General features: G+C 36.6%; 1 protein-coding gene across 1 annotated transcript; it reads left to right on the plus strand.

Annotated features, from left to right (window-relative positions):
• The first annotated feature begins 9010 nt into the window (after positions 1-9010).
• On the plus strand, positions 9011-14432 carry LOC116115119 (NAC domain-containing protein JA2-like). The gene is made up of 4 exons (XM_031401267.1): positions 9011-9191; positions 12886-13059; positions 13489-13742; positions 14088-14432. Exons 1-4 carry the CDS (start codon positions 9011-9013, stop codon positions 14430-14432), a joined length of 954 nt encoding a protein of 317 aa, XP_031257127.1.
• Positions 14433-23865: the final 9433 nt, after the last annotated feature.

Here is a 23865-nt window from a genome sequence, read left to right on the forward strand (position 1 = left end):
AAGATTTATTCTTGAAGGATACGTTGATACAGATTGGGCCAGTGACGCTAACGATAGGAAATCAACCAATGGGTGTGGAGTTTTTCTGGGAGGAAATTTGATCTAGTGGAGTTCAAGAAAACAAAAGGTGGTCTCTCTATCATCTACTGAAGCAGAGTATAGGTCTTTGTGTCAAGTTGCCACTGAAATGGTTTGGATTCAAAATTTGTTTACAGAACTGGGAATTGAAGACATACTCACACCTGTTCTGTGGTGTGACAACATGAGTGTAGGGGCTCTGTCATTAAACCCTGTCTTCCATGCCAGAACGAAGCACATTGAAATAGATGTGCATTACATCCGAGAGTTGGTTGCTGATAAATGAATTAGTGTGCAGTATGTGGGTACTGAATATCAGCTGGCAGATATCCTAACAAAGCCCTTGTCTGGACATAGATTTCAGTGGCTAAGGGAAAAGTTAAAAGTTGCAGATTCGTTATTAAAAGTTGCAGAATTAGTAGGAGAGAAAACCTAATGAAGAAAGAAGTCAGTTAAAGTTGTTGTTTACTGAGAAAGGCTGAAAATTGAAAATGATCAAAGTTAGAGGAGCTGTTTGAGTTCGCTGTTATTGTTCGCTTCATCAGCTCGTTGCAGATTTGTTTTGTAATGGTTAAAAGCTGTTGTCCTGTTCGCTTCATCAGTTCGCTGTTGTTGTTCATTTCATCAGCTATTGTTCGCTTCATCAGTTCGCTGTTGTTGTTCGTTTCATCAACTGTTGTTCGCTTCATCAGCTGTTGTTCGCTTCATCAGTTCGCTGTTGTTGTTCGTTTCATCAACTGTTGTTCGCTTCATCAGCTATTGTTCGTTTCATCAGTTCGCTGATGTTGTTCGCTTCATCAGTTCGCTGTTGTTGTTCGCTTCATCAGTTCGCTGATGTTGTTCGCTTCATCAGTTCGCTGATGTTGTTCGCTTCATCAGTTCGCTGTTGTTGTTCGCTTCATCGGCTATTGTTCGCTTAATTAGCTCGCTAACTTCATCAGCTCATTGCAGATTCGTTAGTAAAAGTTGCAGAATTAGTAGGAGAGAAAAACTAATGAAGAAAGAAGTCAGTTAAAATTGTTGTTTGATAGAGAAAGAAATCAGTACAAGTTGTGAAGAATAGAACTACAGATGACATGTGAAGAAAGTTCAGTGAGTGTTACGATGAAGAGGGAATATGAAGATAAGAGGAGAAGTAGAGAATGTTTGGTTTATGGGGGAATGATAGAATGAAGGACAAAAATGGAAATTAACTAAATGAGAAAAGTTGATTGTAAAAACGATGTTGTTTACTCTTGTCATGCAATGTTTGCTTATAAGCACATCACGTGTATCTTGTATAGTTAGTTAGAAAAAGAATCATTTCAGTTTTTCAGTTTTGTGCTCTGTGTTTTTCTTTCTCTGCTTTGTTAGTTTTCTTGAGCTTGCAGAAGAAGATTCTTCTTCATCCTTTCAATGGATGATATCTTTTCTTTGACCCTAAATGTGAATGCAAATTAAATGTTACTGTTCCTATTCCGTCTTGAACCTAACCCTAGCTCTCTTTGAAACCATAATAGATATGTGTGTGTGTGGCTCTTCTGATTAATTATATTTAATTTCCAATTAATTTAATCATCAGGGGATCGAGTTGAGGTTTTAGTGAAGATGATGCCAACTGGGTTCAGGTTCAGTCCCACCGATGAAGAGCTTATCGGAATTCTTGAAAGGAAAGTTCATGGCCAAGAATTGCCTCTCCATGCCCATTTCATTTCTGAAACAAATGTTTATGGGTTTGATCCACAAGATCTCCAATGTGTGTAGTTAATTTACCTTATTTATTTCTTCTTTATATTAATTATTTCTATCAGTTTATTATTTCTTCATCATTAATTGGATTCTATTATATTGGCTAATCGTTTTATCTGTCCTAGGGTTTAGGATTTTCATTTTTAGTTTCTTGGACTAATTATATATTCTGTATCCTTTAACTTTTCTTTCTTTTTTTATTGGCTGACACATTTTCTAGAAATCACTAGGTATTTAAAAATTCTTAATCAACATTAAAGACATTAGTTTATTTAAACCTATTAGCATCAGCATTTTCTTTCTATATGATCTAGCACGTTGTAATTCTTTTTGCTTAGGATTTAGAAATTATTTTCTCTACCAAGTGTTCATTTTATATGTTTTATCTTTTGTTTTTGTTTATTTGTTGAGCTTTATGTTTATAGGGGATCATAGCATGATGGCGACTAACAACGAGAGATATTGCTTCGACTTAAGAACAAATGACTCTCGAGAAGTATTAGGTCGAGGACGGTGGAGAGCTACAGGCCATGTTAAGAAAATTCATATCAATCAACATTTGGTGGGTTGCAAGAGACCTTTATCATTTCACAGGTTTTTAGATAATGATAGAAAGCGAAATAAAGCCGTGAAGACCAATTGGATCATGTATGAATATAGCATATCTTCCACCAGAAGTGTAAGTAACCTTTTATATATATACACATAAATTCTAAGGTGTAGACTTCCAGGAATATTTAATATGTAGAGTGAAGGTGAATGTCTGGTTGTTGGCTTTTGTTTCAAGGGTTTGTGAAGTTAGTGACTGGTGGTTCACCTACACCAATAGAAACAAGGGCTACAACAACGCAAGACCGGCGTTGATATAGTTGTTTATTGTGTTGAGGTCACACTCAGAAAACGTAGGGACATCTTGGTCTCTACGTTAAAAATTTCTGTTCAGCCGCACTAAAATTTTTATTTATTGTAATGGCAAGTCTTCCGGAGTAGTTTTATTTGATTTCTTTTTATGTTAATTTTGCAGGAATGGAGAATTTGTAAGATCAAACATAAGGGGAAACCAAGTGTAGAAGAAGAGGTGGAGAATCTGAATATGAATGGATATTACACATCATTGAGAAATTGTTTTGAAGCCAGTAGTTCAAATTCAATAATAGGCATGCAGCAGCAGCAGCCATATTTTATTGGTGAAGCCAGCGGCTCAATGGCGCCCATGCAGCAGTACAGTAATATTGGTTCTTTTGGTGAAGAAGATGAAGATCAACAGCTGCGATCACAAACTTATAATTTTACACAAAACATGATAGAGATGCAGCCAGAAGAAGCTTCATATGATTATTATCATCCTTATCGCTTCGATTATTATTAAATTCAGCAACAATAAATTTCCTCGGAACAACAATTTTCAGGCCATAATTATATATTGGTCCACCCAGAACTAGTTGCAAACTCTGTTGAGATAGATGGTGAACGACAAGCTTTGCGCGACTAAGTTGCAGCGTGTATTCCTGCATCGTGCCAGATATTTTCCAACGCAATATTAATCTTTTCTGATGCATGCATGCTTTTCTAATACATGAAAATAGAACAAAATAAAACCACTGGAAGTTAAATATATGGTAGGATCTATGAGAGAATAATATTCTTGTTCAGTAGATTTATTCCTTTTCTATAGATTGCAAATTCCAAGTAATTTTTGTTACTTCATATTGTCCCCTCGTATTGAAAATTAAATTTGTAGGCTTCTGTGAGATGAATGTATTATGAAATTATACTATGTATAGTATGTTTTCTCTTTTTATCTATTTAATTATCATTGATTATTTTTTTAAATGTATCAATAACAAATATTTTATGGGATAAACATATGATTAAACAAACACAGGAACTCTCTTAGTCCAATAATTATATGCTTCTATTTGGATCGAGTTTAAGTTTTGAGATTAGATTAGCATTAGTTTTTACTAATTTTATTTGGATGATGAATTTTTTGTTTAACAAAAAAAAAGGAAAATCTTTTTATCCTCTTAAGATTATTATTATTTTTAATTTTTTTAAGTGCAAACATCTAATAAGAATTTTAGCTTAGTGACTAAGCCAAGATTCTATGAGGTTTTCGAGCCCCCGCTTTCCTCAAGGTCCATTACAAGCTGAACACAGGACACACCAAGCCCGTCTAATCCTTGAGACCCATTAGATACTCTACAAACCTAATGGATCGAGTAAATTGCAAATGTGGTAGGTGGCGGCCACTCCCTTGATGAATCCAATACAAGATATTTAGGTCCACTAACAAGTCGAACTGTTAGAGTCATAAAAGTGACTCTATTTTGGTGATAAAAATACCCCATGTGTGATTAAATTGAAGTATATTGAGACAATTAAAGAATTTATGAATTTATTCACGAAAATCGCTTCCTAATATTTTTCTTATGAATTTAACGTGTTTGGAATGATTTTGGAAAGGATATGAGTTGATATTAGGTTATGGTTTATGGATTAGGGGTGATTTTGTCTCATTTATGCTGTTTAGGGGGTAAACTGTCATATTTATAAGGGTTGATTTTGTCACTTTTTAATTGTGTAGGGACCAAAGTGATATTGTTTCAGTTTGTCTATAAAAAGAAGACAAAAGGTCGCGCACCAGTGAGCTGTTCATCCATGTTTTCCGGTGACTCCTCAACTTCTTTTTCGGTGGCCTCCGGCGAAGATCCATCTCACCGTTTCAGCCTCCATCATCAGCCACCAAAACCACTGCAAACCGCCACCGTAAATCATGGAAACGCTGCGACGTTTCGTCTTCCACCACCGCGACCTTTCGCATTCCTGGCCAGATTTCACCATTTTCCGACGACGTTTCAGCTCCCCAAGACTTGATCTTCCTTCCCCACGGCCGGATCTACACATCCCAAGCTTCAGCCACCGCAAAAACCGTCGAAATCCGCCATCTAGCCACCGCAACTCTTCATCTTCCAGTCGAGATCCTGCTCATTTCCGGCGACTTTTCACCTCCCCATGATCTGATCTGAACTCCTCATCACCAGAGCTTTCCATCGGTACCTTTGGATCTATTTATGCAGCCATTTTCCAGAAGACTCGCCGGAAAATTAACGTTTTCTAGCGAGTGCAGCTGTTCGTATTCCGGGCTGTCCGTTGGTCATTTTCGCCCCTTCTTCGCATCATATCGCTATCGGTTACCTCCTCTTCGCCATGATCAGCTTCGCTTCCACCGTTTCAGCCCCCGTCATCACCACCATGAGTGGCTAAGTTCCCGATTGTTTATTACGGCATAGGCGAGATAGAGATTGACTCCATGACTCTCCTCATCAGCTCTCGATTAGTTGGATGAGCCCAATTATAGGACATTTGGTAGTATTGTGCTTCGGATTATATTTGTTTTCGTTTCATGTTTGATTTCGATACTTTAGTATGATTTGAGCATAACTCGTGATGAATATTGTTGTCCATTATGATTTAATATTTTCATAGAACTTGCTAAATGATAAACGTTGGTTTGAAATAATTAAATGATGAATATTGCTTACATTACTTCGCATCGATTGTAATTGAGTTGTGTTCGAATTTAATTTAATTTCTACTGTTGTTACGTTTATTGTGAAGTTGGTTGATTGGAATTTACGTGTTGACAAATTGTATTTGTTCATCGTATACCAACTAGTGGTATTGCCTTGTAGTGTTTATCGACGTTCAATGATAGTCTTTAACCAATCGAACTTGAGTGATCGGGTGAGACAGGATAGATTATACCTAGAGTGTCGGGAANTGCATGTATAAATATGTATTATGCTTGTTGAGAAATTGAGTTGAGATGAGTATCTATTTTATGGTTGTTGGATACACTTCATGTATGAGAAGTGTTTTAATGTGTATTGAGAGATGGAAATTGAGATGAAGTTTGAGAGATTTTGTGTAAACCCTTTTTGGAAGTGCTTTTCTTGACTAGGATTATGGCTATATGAGAGAGTTTTCCCCCATTTTGGATGGCTAGAGAATGAAGTAGAGTAGTAATTATAGTAGAGTTTTTATATGCACATGAGTTGTTTGATGAAATGCCTAAGAGAAGTATGAGTATGATTAGTAAACCTTAATTCTTGCAACATTGCATATTGACATTTCATAAGTGCATTAGTGAGTATGAGCCGTCCATACGCATTATTTATGCACTTAAGAAGTAGCTTGAGAAATAGTAGAGAATTTGAGTATAAGCTACTTTAAGAGTAAAGAGAAAGAGAGAATGAGCACTAGAGAACAAAGAGAAAGTAGTGCTAAACAAAAGAATAGAGTAGGTTGTGCGATGGGGAATCTGTGAGTAATGGGTAGAGTATTCCTGCATATACGCCGCATTGAGAGAGCGGCATGAGTATGAGAGAGAGAAGTGGTGTAGCTCGTGAGAGTGCATGCGGATGAGGGCTATACCCGAGAGTACCCGAGAGAGAGATTATATACTCACATGGCCAAGGGTTTCGAATCCATGCATAATCGAGTCCGATCGGCTAGAACGAGTAGAAGTCACGTAGAGCGGGAGCGAGTCCCGGCCGTGCCTTCAGTAAGATGAGGCCGTGACTTACTAAAGAGAGTTAGTAGAAAAGAGTTATGAGAAAGAGAAAATAGAGAGAAGTATAAGAGAAAGAGTAAATCAGCGTTGTAAGGAAAGAATTAGAGAGAGAGTTACAGGGTTAGATGAGTAGAGGATTTGCTTACTGAGCATTGTTTTAGTGTTCACCTTGTTTTTCCTATGTTTTGCAGGATCTAGGTGAGGACACGGTCGGATGGGCGTCGGCAAGCGAAGGGAAATGGCTACACTGTCCACCTTGTTTTTGATAGTTTTGTATATGATACGAATTTTGTATAAAGAATGTATATGTTTAATGAAAGAAAAATTTGGGCCTAACTTTTTATACTATTTTATATGTATTTTATTATGTATATGTTTTATGAGTATTTGAATAGAAAGCGGCTATTACACGCCAAGCCCGTCTAATCCTTGAGACCCATTAGATACTCTACAAACCTAATGGATCGAGTAAATTACAAATGTGGTAGGTGGCGGCCACTCCCCTGATGAATCCAATACAAGATATTTAGGTCCACTAACAAGTCGAACCCAATGGTCTACCATCCGGCCACAAGGGAGTTGGTTTATAAGTTTTACTTTTAATAAGTTAAAAATATGTTGTTACTTGTTATAATATATAATCAAACATTTTTTTTTTTTTCAATATCAATACTTTCAATATGGTAGAATTTAAAAAAAAAAAAAAAAGGATATATTAATGTTTAAGCTAAGCTATTAGAAAAGAAAATAATAAATGTAAGTTTTAGTGTATATGTATTCTATAAATTAAAAAAGTGATAGAAGAAGAAAGAAATTAAAAAAAGAAAAGAAGATGATAAATCTCCATGTTTTATTTTATAAATTNTTTCAAGTTAGAGGTGTTGGCCCACCGATTTGACCAGTTTGTATCTATACAAGGGCAACCCTCCACACAATCATCTCAGAAGGCGAACCATGTTTTTGCCATGCACTCCATTCTTAACCATCCGGTTGAGGAACCTGCCCCTGACTCTTTTGAGGAGCAAGTGCAAGTTGCACAAGGCTTCCAGAGACGGAACGATCCGTACTCGAACACGTATAATCCTGTGTGACGTAACCATCCTAATTTTTCATGGAAGCCACAACCACCTCAGAATGTCCCCAATAATATGTCATACAGGAACAATCCTTCCAATCAGCAGGGCAATTATAGGGAGCAACCTTTAATCCAACCTAGGATCCCACCTCCTGTTCAGCAGCCCACTCCAGTGTCTAGTTCACTATAATCAATGATGGCTCAAATGCTCCAAACCATGCAGGAACAAAAAGCCGACATGAATGCTAGGTTCCAGGATTTAGAGCAGAATACCCAACTTCTACATTCCCATTCCCAATCCATTAGTAAGCTAGAGACCCAGATTGGTTAAATAGCCGAAGCAGTCAATAGGAGGGAACAAGGCCAATTGCCTAGTCAAGTCATAAGTAACCCTAGTGGTTCTTCTCAACAGAGAGGGTTTTCCGAACAAGCTAAGGCCGTGATGACTCTTCAGAGCGACCGAGAGCTAATTAGGCCTGAGAGGGAAGTAAAAGTCCAGGGTAGAAAAGAGGAGAGTCTAGGTAGGGATCAAGCCAAAGAGAGTGAGAGTGAGCCACTTGTAGAGTCAAGTGTTCAGAGACCGGGTAAGGAAAAAGTTGGGGAGAATGAACCATCCCCTGCATCGTACATACCAAGAGCACCCTTTCCTCAGTGCTTAGAGCCCCCAAATGTTCCCACTACTAGGAAATGTGCTAGGATAGAGGAAATGATTGAGTTGTTTAAGCAGGTACAGATTAACATTCCACTCTTAGATGCCATTAAGCAAGTACCTGCTTATGCCAAATTCCTCAAAGACTTGTGCACGCAAAAGAGGAAAATGAAATCTCACACACCTAAGACTGTACATTTACCAGAAAATGTAAGTGTGGTTGTTTCAAACCGCATTCCCCCGAAGTTAAAGGATCCTAGAGCTCCTAATATTTCATGTGTGATAGGTAATGTCATGATTGATAGAGCACTCTTAGACTTAGGGGCGAGCGTGAACTTATTACCCACTTCCGTGTATGAACAGTTTAACTTAGGTGAGCTCAAGTCGACTGAAGTCATACTACAGTTAGCTAACCGATTGGTCAAAATGCTTAGGGGCCTAATTGAGGACGTGTTAGTTAAGGTTGAGGAACTATATTTTTCGGTGGATTTTCTTGTCTTAGACATGGAGTATACGAGCAGTGAAAGTATGCCACCGATTATTTTAGAGAGATCTTTTCTAGCAACGGCAATTCGTGCATTAACTATAGATCAGGAGAGATGGAAGTGTCTTTTGGGAATAAGAAACTGAGACTTAATGTGTTTAATGTTGGTTTAGGACCGATGCGTGAGGATGATAACAAGTGTTTCATGGTTGATGCTATTGACAGTCTAGTGGAGGCTCACGCCCTACAGATGTTATGTGATGATGCAATTTACACTCTTATGAATCCGTTTGTTGAGGAGATATTTAGCTTGAGTGTCGTGTCTGAGATTTAGGAGGTTAGTGCGTATATGGCTAGGTCGCTCACTCTGAGCGTTGACCTTGGAACATCAAGTATGAACCCTTACCACCTTTGTCTAAGATGACACAACCGAGGTCAATTGAGTCTCCACTAGTCTTAGAGTTGAAGGCCTTGCCTGATACTCTAAAATATGTTTTCCTAGGACCCAACAAGACCTTATCAGTGATCATTGCCGCCAACTTAGATAGTAAGCAAGAGGAAAGATTAGTGGTGGTCTTGATAGCACATAAGGAAGCAATCGGTTGGTTGGTAGCCAATATGCGAGGGATTAGACCTTCTTTATGCATGCATCACATATTTTGTGAGGAGAATGCTAAACCGGTGCATGAAGCTCAAAGAAGGTTAAACCCGAACACAAAGGAGATGGTGAAGAAATAAGTGATCAAATGGCTTGATGCAGGTATCATTTACCCTATATTCGACAGCCAATGGGTGAGTCCAACCCGCTGAACACAGGACACACCAAGCCGTCTAATCCTGAGACCCATTAGATACTCTACAAACCTAATGGATCGAGTAAATTGCAAATGTGGTAGGTGGCGGCCACTCCCTTATGAATCCAATACAAGATTTTAGGCTCACTAACAAGTCGAACTGTTAGATCATAAAATGACTCTATTTTGGTGATAAAAATACCCCAGTGTGATTAAATTGAAGTATATTGAGACATTAAAAGATTTAGAATTTATTCACAAAATCGCTTCTAATATTTTCTTATGAATTTAACGTGTTTGGAATGATTTTGGAAAGGATATGAGTTTATATAGGTTATGGTTTATGGATTAGGGGTGATTTTGTCTCATTTATGCTGTTTAGGGGGTAAACTGTCATATTATAAGGGTTGATTTTGTCACTTTTTAATTGTGTAGGGACCAAAGTGATATTGTTTCAGTTTGTCTATAAAAAGAAGACAAGGTTCGCGCACCAGTGAGCTGTTCATCCTGTTTTCCGGTGACTCCTCAACTTCTTTTTCGGTGGCCTCCGGCGAGACCCATCTCACCGTTTCAGCCTCCATCATCAGCCACCAAAACCTGCAAACCGCCACCGTAAATCATGGAAACGCTGCGACGTTCGTCTTCCACCACGCGACCTTTCGCATTCCTGGCCAGATTTCACCATTTTCCGACGACGTTTCAGCTCCCCAAGACTGATCTTCCTTCCCCACGGCCGATCTACACATCCCAAGCTTCAGCCACCGCAAAAAACCGTCGAAATCCGCCATCTAGCCACCGCAACTCTTCATCTTCCAGTCGAGATCCTGCTCATTTCCGGCGACTTTTCACCTCCCCATGATCTGATCTGAACTCCTCATCACCAGAGCTTTCCATCGGTACCTTTGGATCTATTTATGCAGCCATTTTCCAGAAGACTCGCCGAAATTAACGTTTTCTAGCGATTGCAGCGGTTCGTATTCCGGGCTGTCCGTTGGTCATTTTCGCCCCTTCTTCGCATCATATCGCTATCGGTTACCTCCTCTTCGCCATGATCAGCTTCGCTTCCACCGTTTCAGCCCCCTCATCACCACATGGTGGCTAAGTTCCCGATTGTTTATTACGCATAGGCGAGATAGAGATTGACTCCATGACTCTCCTCATCATCCTCGATAGTTGGATGAGCCCATTATAGGACATTGGTAGTATTGTGCTCGGTTATATTTGTTTTCGTTTCATGTTTGATTTCGATATTAGTATGATTTGAGCATAACTCGTGATGATATTGTTGTCCATATGATTAATATTTTCATAACCTTGCTAAATGATAAACGTTGGTTTGAAATAATAAATGATGAATTTGCTTTTCATTACTTCCATCGATTGTAATTGAGTTGTGTTCGAATTTAATTTAATTTCTACTGTTGTTACGTTTATTGTGAAGTTGGTTGATTGGAATTTACTGTTGACAAATTTATTTGTTCATCGTATACCAACTAGTGGTATTGCCTTGTAGTGTTTATCGACTTCAATGATAGTCTTAACCAATCGAACTTGAGTGATCGGGGTGAGACAGGATAGATTATACCTAGAGTGTCGGGAAGCCATTTTATTGATTTACCTTGCCTTGTAGGTTAGGGGATCATAGAGGGTGGAGAGAATTGTGTGAGTTGGTCTCGTGTCGAACCCAAACCGTAACGGCAACATTTTTATTATAAAGTCTTTATTAGTTTTAATTTCACTTTTTTTATTTTGCATCTAGTTGTTTAGTTTCATTAATCAATTGCCAATTTCATTCCCTACCAAAATACATTAGGTTGTTAGTCTTGCTCCCTGTGGATTCGACCCTACTTACCGCTAACTAGTATTTAGGTTTATTTTGTGACTGTGACGACCGGTTCAACAAAATTTTGGTGCCGTTGCGGTGAGCAACGTGCTTTTGACTTTGTGTGTTTGGGTAGTCATTAGTTTTTATTCTAGGTTACTTTAGTCTTTGTTTTTTTTTTTTTTGTGTTATTTCTTTGTAGTGATTACTGTTGTGGGTGAATTATTAATTTTTGTGTTCCGTTTAGTTTGTCTCTTTGCTTTGTTAGTTAATTATTTTCTTGTTAGGTTGCTTGCATAATTTCATTTTTACTTCGTTTTATTTTATTTTCATTGGAATAGTTTCATTTTGTTTTGTTTTTGTTTGCAGGAAAATTGCAATTGGGAAACACTTCAGCATGTCGTGAGCATTAAAGATCTTGCAAGACCCGATTGTGAAATTCTCTTAACCTTTGATTTTTTTTTTTTTTATTCCTAGGATTTATTTTTGTTCTTAGTATTAAATTCTTTTATGCATTGATAAATTTAGTTTTGATTAAACATAATTGTTGTGGTGAATTTTGTTGGGTATGTTTCGTTAGATTTAGATTTATTTTAGTTTTGTTTTGTGTGCTAGTAAAATTTGTTTCTTAGATTTGCATTTAGTTAATTTTCTTTGAGATTGTTGCTTGCGTTGCTTGTTAGCCTTTTGTGTGTTTGGTTGGTGATGCCACAGAAGGTCTTGTAACGAAGAGTTATTATCTTTGAATCTTGAAATTGAACGCACTTGTAAGAGGAATAAAACAAGCACGTAGGATGGCTGACCAGGATGAACCCGCACATGTGCCCCTTAGCCAACATTTCGCACCTACCACCTACACTTCAGCCTCATGTATCTGTATCCCCAATGTCCGACACAACACTATGAGATCAAAACTAGTGGTCATCCAATTGTTGCCAATTTTTATGGGAATTTAAATGAGGAGCCATACAACACTTAGATGAATTTTTAAGGTTTACTCCACAGTTAGACTTCAACATGTGAATGAAGATGTCATGTGCTTAATTTTGTTCCCTTTTCACTTAAGGATTGAGCCAAACAACGACCAATTCTTTGGCAGCAGGGTCCTTATCTCTTGGACCCAAATGCAACAAGGATTCCTAAAAAAGTATTATCCAATTGGTAAAACCAACAGCATAAGACGCCATTACTAATTTCGCTCAACTTGATGGGCAGGAATTTTATAGAGTTAGGAACATTTGAAGGAATGCTTAGGAAATGTCCCCATCACGCAGTCCCTAGGTGGCAATTAGTTCGTAGTTTCTATGGACGGACTGACCGAAGGCATAGGAATATGGTAGACGCCTCTTGCGGAGGAACATTTATACACAAGGACGAGAAGGAGTTGGCAACTCTTCGAGACCTTAAGTGAAAATTCAATGCACCACATTTCTGTGTCTAGAATGCCTATCTCAGGGCAGCCATCCAAGAAGGGTGGCGTGTATAGGTGTCACGGTTAGATGACATGAGTTCAATGGATGATATCTTTTCTTTGACCCTAAATGTGAATGCAAATTAAATGTTACTGTTCCTATTCCGTCTTGAACCTGACCCTAGCTCTCTTTGAAGCCATAATAGATATGTGTGTGTGTGGCTCTTCTGATTAATTATATTTAATTTCCAATTAATTTAATCATCAGGGGATCGAGTTGAGGTTTTAGTGAAGTTGATGCCAACTGGGTTCAGGTTCAGTCCCACCGATGAAGAGCTTATCGGAATTCTTGAAAGGAAAGTTCATGGCCAAGAATTGCCTCTCCATGCCCATTTCATTTCTGAAACAAATGTTTATGGGTTTGATCCACAAGATCTCCAATGTGTGTAGTTAATTTACCTTATTTATTTCTTCTTTATATTAATTATTTCTATCAGTTTATTATTTCTTCATCATTAATTGGATTCTATTATATTGGCTAATCGCTTTATCTGTCCTAGTGTTTAGGATTTTCATTTTTATTTTCTTGGACTAATTATATATTCTGTATCCTTTAACTTTTCTTTCTTTTATTATTGGCTGATACATTATCTAGAAATCACTAGGTATTTAAAAATTCTTAATCAACATTAAAGACATTAGTTTATTTAAACCTATTAGCATCAGCATTTTCTTTCTATGTGATCTAGCACGTTGTAATTCTTTTTGCTTAGGATTTAGAAATTATTTTCTCTACCAAGTATTCATTTTATATGTTTTATCTTTTGCTTTTGTGTTGATTTTGTTTATTTGTTGAGCTTTATCTTTATAGGGGATCATAGCATGATGGCGACTAACAGCGAGAGATATTGCTTCGACTTAAGAACAAATGACTCTCGAGAAGTATTAGGTCGAGGATGGTGGAGAGCTACAGGCCATGTTAAGAAAATTCATATCAATCAACATTTGGTGGGTTGCAAGAGACCTTTATCATTTCACAGGTTTTTAGATAATGATAGAAAGCGAAATAAAGCTTTGAAGACCAATTGGATCATGTATGAATATAGCATTTCTTCCACCAGAAGTGTAAGTAACCTTTTATATATATACACATAAATTCGTAGGTGTAGACTTCCAGGAATTTTTAATATGTAGAGTGAAGGTGAATGTCTGGTTGTTGGCTTTTGTTTCTAGGGTTTGTGAAGTTAGTGACTGGTGGTTCACTTACACCACTAGAAACAAGGGCTACAACAACGCAAGACCGGCGTTGATATAGTTGTTTATTGTGTTGAGGTCACACTCAGAAAACGTAGGGACATCTTGGTCTCTACGTTAAAAATTTCTGTTCAGCCGCACTAAAATTTTTATTTATTGTAATGGCAAGTCTTCCGGAGTAGTTTTATTTGATTTCTTTTTATGTTAATTTTGCAGGAATGGAGAATTTGTAAGATCAAACATAAGGGGAAACCAAGTGTAGAAGAAGAGGTGGAGAATCTGAATATGAATGGATATTACACATCATTGAGAAATTGTTTTGAAGCCAGTAGTTCAAATTCAATAATAGGCATGCAGCAGCAGCAGCCATATTTTATTGGTGAAGCCAGCGGCTCAATGGCGCCCATGCAGCAGTACAGTAATATTGGTTCTTTTGGTGAAGAAGATGAAGATCAACAGCTGCGATCACAAACTTATAATTTTACACAAAACATGATAGAGATGCAGCCAGAAGAAGCTTCATATGATTATTATCATCCTTATCGCTTCGATTATTATTAAATTCAGCAACAATAAATTTCCTCGGAACAACAATTTTCAGGCCATAATTATATATTGGTCCACCCAGAACTAGTTGCAAACTCTGTTGAGATAGATGGTGAACGACAAGCTTTGCGCGACTAAGTTGCAGCGTGTATTCCTGCATCGTGCCAGATATTTTCCAACGCAATATTAATCTTTTCTGATGCATGCATGCTTTTCTAATACATGAAAATAGAACAAAATAAAACCACTGGAAGTTAAATATATGGTAGGATCTATGAGAGAATAATATTCTTGTTCAGTAGATTTATTCCTTTTCTATAGATTGCAAATTCCAAGTAATTTTTGTTACTTCATATTGTCCCCTCGTATTGAAAATTAAATTTGTAGGCTTCTGTGAGATGAATGTATTATGAAATTATACTATGTGTAGTATGTTTTCTCTTTTTATCTATTTAATTATCATTGATTATTTTTTTAAATGTATCAATAACAAATATTTTATGGGATAAACATATGATTAAACAAACACATGAACTCTCTTAGTCCAATAATTATATGCTTCTATTTGGATCGTTTAAGTTTTGAGATTAGATTAGCATTATTTTTTACTAATTTTCTTTGGATGATGAATTTTTTGTTTAACAAAAAAAAAAAAGGAAAATCCTTTTATCCTCTTAAGATTATTATTATTTTTAATTTTTTTATGCGCAAACATTTAATAAGAATTTTAGCTTAGTGACTAAGCCAAGATTCTATGAGGTTTTCGAGCCCCTGCTTTCCTCAAGCTCCATTACAAGCTGAACACGGGACACGCCATGTAACGCCGCACTTGGGGTACGTAGTTAAGATTTGTTATATTACTTAAATGTTCATTGATCCAGCTTCAATTGAGTTTGTATGTTGTTATTTTTGGTTGGTTGGTCTTAGGTTGAAATGGTATGTTGAGTTGGTTGAGTGTTTGCCTTGAAATTGGTTGAGATTTGAGGAATCTTGGTATTACAGTCTTCGCCACGGCGACGTCAGCTCTGTGTTGCGATATCAGTTCTGTAACTTTTCGGCGGGGCGACGGAACTTTCTTCGCCGCAGCGACGGGACGGCAGAAAAGTTTCTTGAGCTTTCTAGAGAATTCTCCATAGGGGCAAAATGACCATTCTACCCCTAATTAGTAGGAAAAGTGGGGAGTGAAATGTAAGGAAATTTCATGGAGAATAGGTTAGTGTGGGGGTGTGAGTGTAATGAATCAAAGGATATAGATGGAATTTCCAAGGAAGAGCAAGGACAAAATGGGAAAGGATGGTTATAATATGAGCTAAAAAGGGTTAAGTGTAATAAACCCTTTATTTTACCCATTTCCACTGCCATTCTCATTCTCTACTTCCTCTCAATCCTCTATTCAATTTTCCAAGATTTCTAAGGAGTTTTTGGGAGTCTTTGGGGTAATTTTAGTAGGGTTTGAATCTAAAGCATCCTAAGGTAAGGATTCTTGCTTTAGATGTGAGTTTGCTTATAGTTGTATTGAAGTCTTATATTGTTGTTATTGTTATTGTTTAAAGTTGTAGAGAGAAGACAAGACAACAAGGGAAAGAAGAAGTGTTAGAGAAGTCACTTATTCACAAAGTAAGTAAATCCAACCAAGTTGAGATTTGAAAAACAAACCTTTGAGTAGAGATTGAGTAGAGATGTATGCATGTATAAATATGTATTATGCTTGTTGAGAAATTGAGTTGAGATGAGTATCTACAAACAATCAAAACTCACATAACTAATATGGGACTACTTGGCATTATATTCTGATGTTATAGGGAACAGTTAGCTTTATATTGCTGCAGCTGATCAACCTATTAATATGGCTGAAGATAAATATTTGAAAAGATTTGTTCAAAAATTCATTTTTTCCAGGATTTAAAAGTTATTCTAAAATTGCAACTAGAAGATTTAATAAATTGTTTAAAAAAATGAAATTAGAATTAAAAAATAAATTTCATACTTGTCATATAGTGTGGCTCTAACTGCTGATATTTGGAGTGGTAGAGCTAAACAAGATTATATTTGTGTACTAGTCATTTTTTGTAATGATTTAAATTAAATGGATCTTTATTAGGATTTAGATTAATGATGTGGATCATAGTGGTTTAGAAATCTATAAAAATTGTTGAATTTTTAGAAGATTATGATATTATTGATAAGTGATAAGTTTAACTTTAGATAGCAAGTTCTAATGTAAAGCTATAGATTTTTTTCAATATTATCCTTTATATAACAATTTGAAGTTTTTTCACCACGTTGTGCATGTCATGTTATTATTTAATTGTGAAAAGTGGTATGAAAACTTAAAAAAAATATTGATAGAATTAGGAATCTTAGCTGGTTACTGGTTAATAAAAGAAATGCTAAATTTCAAGAAGCTTGTATAAAATCAAATATGTCTCCTAGAACTTTTGCATTAGATATGCCTGTTAGATGGAATAGTACTATTTATTGCTTTGATTCATGTTTACCTTATGTTATATAATTAGTTATTTTGTACAATAATGAGGTCCTCATTATTTGGTTGAAAATGATTGGAAGATAGCTAAGTATTTCATTCTTTTCTCAAATGTTTTTCCAATCCACTTTACAACTTTCTGGTGTGTATTATCTACTAGTCCATTGGTAATACATACATTATAAAAATTTCTGAGTTATTACAAAAAACAGAGACAAGAAATTTTAATGCACCATAAAGGCAATGGAAATTTTTTTTTTGAAATATGGGAACCCATTCCTTTTCTTTATTGTTTAGGTGCTATATTTGATCCTATAGTAAATTAGCACATTAGAAAATGGTTTTGACAATTTAAGTGAAAATTTACAAACCGAATCATTTGTCAATCAAATAGGAGAGGTAAAAATAGTCTTTTCGAAGTATATTTCCAATATGAAAACAGGTATGGGAACTCGCAGTTGCAGAGGCGAAATATCCAAGAAGTTGTAGCAAGAAACAACAAATGAAGACTTATACTCTTGGAATGCACTGATAGGCGAAGAGGACCCCGAATCCGAAGCACAGCCACACCTCCTCTTCAGAAGCACCACCATATAACAACAACAACTAATATACTGTCCTCCATGGAGTCGCAGTAATGAACTTCAACAATATTTGGCAACCCCCGAAATGTTTTCAACAGGTCACTTTGATATCTTAGTAGTGAGAGCCAAAATGTATTTTTCAGGTATTATCAAGACTTGCCTTGGTTTTTTCACTGTCCTGTCTCACACGTCTCATCCGAACAAACATTTAGTGCAAGTGGAGGATTTTAAATGAAGGAGACTAAACTTGCTCCAAAAATGATTGAAGTCCTCACATGTCTTTGAGATTGGGAACATCGCGCCATCAAGATCAATACGAGGTTATCGACATACTTAGAGAATCATTTTAATTTTGTAATAAGATGATACAGATGAGGGAGGTCCTAGTGAACCACTCACAATTAGTTGTTTTGTAAAATGTAATTTGTAAATTAATTGTCAATTAGGCACTCTTTTTTTCTTACCAAGTTTTTCTCCTCATTGGGTTTTTCTTGGTGAGGTTTTTACGAGCGATAATTGTTGTAATTTCTTATTTTATTTTTTGATAAATGAATAAGTCTAATTTTTCTTATATTATAATTTTATGGTATCAAATTGAATTAATATTTGAATGTTAACAAACAAAAATTGAATTGAATTATTGATATTGAAAGTTAATTAAAACAATTATATTTATAATTATTTATTTGAAAGTTAAATAAAAACAAAAAAATAGGAAAATCGGGCTAACCCGGCCCAGCCGGCCACTAACCCGCGGGTTAGGGCTGGCGGGCCAGGCTGGGCCAGCCATTTTGGAGAAAATGGCGGGCCTAACCCGCCTGCCTTTGTTGGCGGGCGGGTTAGGCCCGGCCCACAAACAAAGTAACCCGCCGCGGGCCCGGCCGGCCGGCGGCTTACTTTCCACCTTTACACCTTCCTTGTGCTTCTACTCGTGGCAGACATAGGGTTTTTTTCCTAGGGAAGGTCTTTGCGGCTACACATTGTTTATCAATCAACTAGTGAAGATTTTTAAAAAACCACAAAACCTTCAGCAAAGAAATTAGAGGTAAGAAAGAACAGGGCCCAATCGATCCTAGGTCTGGGCCCAATGGGTCTGAGCCCATTGACAGGGCCCATTTTGGTTGAGACCGTCTTGGGCCATGAATTTTGCAGGCCTAACTGGTCCCTAGGTCGTCATAGGCCTATAGGACCATTCCTATAGCTTGGAAAATTTTAATATGCCCCTAATACATAAAATTTTATTTTAGCCCTTATATTTATTGTTGTTTTGTATAAATATGCGGGTTTGGATATTTATCAGGAGCTTAACAAAATTGGGCGGAGGGGTTTGGGACCAATCCTAGGCCCAGGCCTTGGAGGGATCGACCTAGGCCCAGCCCTCTTCCATAGGCCTGTTTGGTTTTGGGAACAGCCTATAGGATCGGTCCTAGGCTTGGTTTTTGGGTCCGTCCAAATTCCCACCTCTAAAGGAAATAATATATCATGAGCTGAAGAAAGATGTAATAATACTTTTCTTACTTGAATAAATCTATGAGAAGTAAACCTTGAGCAAATGTGTTGAATCACATCAATTCACATGAAAACAGAAATTTTGACGTGAAAAAACTTCTTCATGTGAAGAAAGCGAAAAACCATGGAATCTAACGATCCTTAAATTCAATATAAAAAAGTTTACAATAACCACAATTTACAAAAAATACTCCATACACATTTAGACGCTCAATCACAACTCTAACATAAGTAAAACTATAGAGGTTTACAAAGAGATGATTAAAATCACAAATTTATTCCATATCATCAAAATTCTGTTAGGGTTTTTTGTCATCTAATTACACATATTATTCTTATTTATTAAGGTAAACACAAAAACCCACTTTATCTAGTATCTTATTTTTTAGCTTATATTTATATTAAATTTCACTATAATAATTGGTTTGCAATCCTTAGACTTAAGTTTTATTAATTTAATAATCTTTTTCAACAAATTTCTATATATCTTTGTTTTTTTTGTAAAGCGGATTTTAATATATATTAATTTTTTTTAAAACTTTATATTATCACCTGCACCTAGCCAAAGTTTTGATAATAACATTGAATCGAACAGAATCTTTACGCAAACACAGATCAAAAGTAACAAACATTTACTTAAAAAAAAAAAAAAAAAAATCATGGATGAATATCTTTTCTTTGACCCTAAATGTGAATGCAAATTAAATGTTACTGTTCCTTCCGTCTTGAACCTGACCCTAGTCTCTTTGAAGCCATAATAGATATGTGCGTGTGTGCTCTTCTGATTAATTATATTTAATTTCCATATTATTAATCATCAGGGGATCGAGTTGGTTTTAGTGAAGTTGATGCCAACTGGGTTCAGGTTCAGTCCCACCGATGAAGAGCTTATCGGAATTCTTGAAAGGAAAGTTCATGGCCAAGAATTGCCTCTCCATGCCCATTTCATTTCTGAAACAAATGTTTATGGGTTTGATCCACAAGATCTCCTTGTGTGTTTAATTTACCTTATTTATTTCTTCTTTATATTAATTATTTCTATCAGTTTATTATTTCTTCATCATTAATTGGATTCTATATATTGGCTAATCGCTTATCTGTCCTAGTGTTTAGGATTTTCATTTTTATTTCTTGGACTATTATATATTCTGTATCCTTTAACTTTCTCTTTTATTTTTGGCTGATACATTATCTAGAAATCACTAGGTATTTAAAAATTCTTAATCAACATTAAAGACATTAGTTTATTTAAACCTATTAGCATCAGCATTTTCTTTCTATGTGATCTAGCACGTTGTATTCTTTTGCTTAGGATTTAGAATTTTTTCTCTACCAGTATTCATTTTATGTTTTATCTTTGTTTTGTGTTGATTTGTTTATTTGTTGAGCTTTATCTTTATAGGGATCTAGCATGATGGCGATAACAGCGAGAGATATTGCTTCGACTTAGAAACAAATGACTCTCTCGAGAAGTTTGGTCGAGGATGTGGAGAGCTACAGGCCATGGTTAAAAAATTCATATCAATCAACATTTGGGTGGTTGCAAGAGACCTTTATCATTTCACAGGTTTTTAGATAATGATAGAAAGCGTACATGGCGGGGAAAAATCTATGCCCACTTTACATTTCACACTTCTTGCGCGCTCCTTAGCTATCTTCAACCAACATCTTTTTGCCTGTTGCCTTGTCTCTTACATCTTTTGCACCTCCTTCCTAGAGGTGGAAAAAATAGGCCGGGTTAGGCGAGTCAACCCTAACCCGGCCCGTAATGAAGAGAGTTCAACCCGCCAACAACCCCTGGACGGGTCGGGTTGTAAAATGGCAATCCGTCGGCCCACGAGTTGCTATTTTGTCCTCTCTGCAGGAGGACCGCAACCCGGCGGGTTGCAGGCGGGTTGGGTGTGCCAACCCGACGGGTTAGCTGTTGCCAACGGCCAACCCGCCAAGTTAGCCAAAAAAAAAAAAATTAAAAAAAAATGTAAAATTTATTTATTTTTTTAAATTACACTTTTACCCTTGAAATATAGCGGTTTTATAACCGTTGGAGGGGTCTTTTTCGTCATTTTCTTTCCCCCTTTTTTTTTTCTATAAATTGGCCCTAAACTCTCATATTTTTCTCACAACTCAAATTCTCTCATATTCTCTAATCTCTATTCTCTCAATTATTCATTTATTCTCTTAATCTTTTTGTTATCAATTTGCTCTTATTTTAATTTTTATTAGTTTTTGCAATTTTCAATTCATATTTCCAATTTTCCAAATTCCAATTTCTATATTCCAATTCTCTTTCTTTAATTTTTATTTCTTCTACATCAATTTTTTTTTTTCAACTACAATGGATAGATATTTCTCTCCCCTCAATTTCAATGATGAAGAAAACTACTATCTTAGTCCTAGTCCCGCTGATTTTACTATGAATGCAAGAGATTCAAATAGTCTCGCTGTCCCAATCCCAGTCTTAGAATCCGATACACCTCAAAATATGCCGTCGATTCCAACAGCTCCCGGTGGTTCTAGAAGTCGTCCTCGTAATCGTGGTCCTCGTCCAACTTCATCTCAAGCTGAGGCGGGATCATCAACTGTCGTCGAAAGCGAAGACAGACACACATCAGACGTTTGGGCGCATTTCGACAAGTTTTATGAGACAGAAAATGACGTTCAAGTCAAGAAAGCAAGATGCAAATATTGTGCAAATGTTTATAAAGCTGATTCAGGTAATGGTACTAGTACTTTAAAAAGGCATGCTAATAAACATATTAATCAACATGGAAATAGAGAAANTTTTTTTTTTCTTTTTTGAAAACAAAAGATATAAACATGTTTTGGTAGATATGAGCGTAAACATTTTCGAAATTAGTTTCAGATAACAATCCTGAAAATTAGCGTAAAATCAGAGAAAGAAAAATTTTAAATAAAAAGGAATTAAAGAGTGAAGGAAATTTGATGACAAGGCTTTTAGCAGCCAAGAAATTATGGCATTTTAACATTTTTGGAAAGAAAATATTTCAATTACATTAAAATGATAAAGAATCAATGCTTCAGTAATTTCAGGGATACATAGGAAATTATATAAAATAAATTGAATCTAAATAGGAAAGTCATGAAAATACAAGGGACTTAAATGATATTTAACAAGGCTAAAAATTAAATATTAGGAATACGATTTAAACGCTGCTGTAAGAGCAAACAACATGTTCCCACTCGAGGTTTAGCAAATTTTAACTTGATACCCCTAGTTGTATTTATTTCATATTCACACCTTTAATCTAACCTGTGTACTTTATTTTAACTATTGATAGGTAAAAACATCAAAGTAACCCACATCTCTAATTTCTCTCAACTCGCACCCATTGCTGGCGTTGGCACTACCCGTTTTCTATGGATATTGACTGGATTTCTCTCCCAAACTAATGAAAATCATTACCTTAAGCCCAATTCCTTTGCTCCCTAACTTGGTCGACCAATTTCTTGGCTGGATTTGGTCTGTTTGTGTTCGCGTGATTGATTAAGGCAAATGGTCGAACAATTGGTGGGCGTGTGTAGGGGGCAGGTAAGGTGATGTCCGGCGATTGGGAAAATGGCCATGGGGGTTTGTAAAATCAATCTAAATCAAATCAAAATCGAATCAAATCGAAGCTAAAACAACTAAGAAAAACAACCCAAACGTGCGCGACAGGCGATGCTATCGCAGACGCCAATCAGCGAGTTGTAAGGAGGTGGGCTTATGGGGGTTTTGAAGAGGAGGCGCCAGTGATGCCAAGAGTGGTGGCAAGGGGAGTTTCAGCTGTTGGAATCGGCTAGAATTTGGCTGAGAAATGTGAAACCCTAATGTAACGACAGTTGGTGATCGGTGGGAGGAGACAAGTAGGAACCGTGGTGGTTTTGGTTAATGGAGGGTGGGGATGTCGGTGGTGGGGTCGAGGAAGGCCAATGGCGACGAGAATGACCCAAATTGGGCTTGAGTTGTGGATCGTGTGATCGAAAATTCACGAAAAAACAGGCCAAATCGGGCTTGGAAATCGGTCGATTAGGTTAGGGGGCAAAGGAATTGGGCTTAAGGTGATGGTTGATGTCAGTTTGGGTGAGAAATTTGATTGAGATCCACGAAAAACGGGTGACGCCAGCACTAGCAATGGGCGTGAGTTGAGAGAAATTTAAGATGTAGGTTACTTTGACGCTTTTACCCTTCAATAGTTAAAAAAAAGGTAAAGGTCTGCTTGGGAGTTTTATGGTAGAGGTTATGAGAGTAAACCATCGTAGTGGTTTTGAGGGTAAACCATCGTAGTGGTTTTGAGGGGTTTTTAGTAGCGGTTTTTAAAACATCCAACTTGTGCTTGAGAGTTTATTTTCCAACGGTTCTGACAGTTTTTTTAAATGATAAATTTACATAAATGCCCATAAAGTTAAAACACTCTCTCTTTTGCTTAATTAACTTTGATAAATATAGATAATGCCTACATAGTTAAAATTAATAATGAAAGCTTCTTCAAAGTTTTCTTTTTCATGGGTGTGTGTTATGGATCATACAGTTGCATTTGTAGTTCAAAATTCTATACTTCACAGAAAGCCAAAGTTGCAATAAAATTTTAGAATGGAGTACTATGGTACTTTGCAGTTTGTCAAACTTGACTCCATATGGCCAAAAAAGCTGGTTCAACATTGCCCACCTGAACTGTTTTTGGAATGGTAACTGGTAAGATTAAAGGCTGTATTACTCATTCATATCTGTCCGGGTTAACTTCATTCACGCTCAAGAGAGATAGCTCAGTCTCAACCGTCCCAGTGATAAAGGCCATAAGAAGGGGTTTTTCTAGTAATACATTTTGAAAATCATTAGCCTTACAGATCTATGAAAATGCACAATCATAAA

This window comes from Pistacia vera, unplaced genomic scaffold (genome assembly GCF_008641045.1).
Source record: "Pistacia vera cultivar Batoury unplaced genomic scaffold, PisVer_v2 Contig731, whole genome shotgun sequence".
Classification (NCBI taxonomy): domain Eukaryota; kingdom Viridiplantae; phylum Streptophyta; class Magnoliopsida; order Sapindales; family Anacardiaceae; genus Pistacia; species Pistacia vera.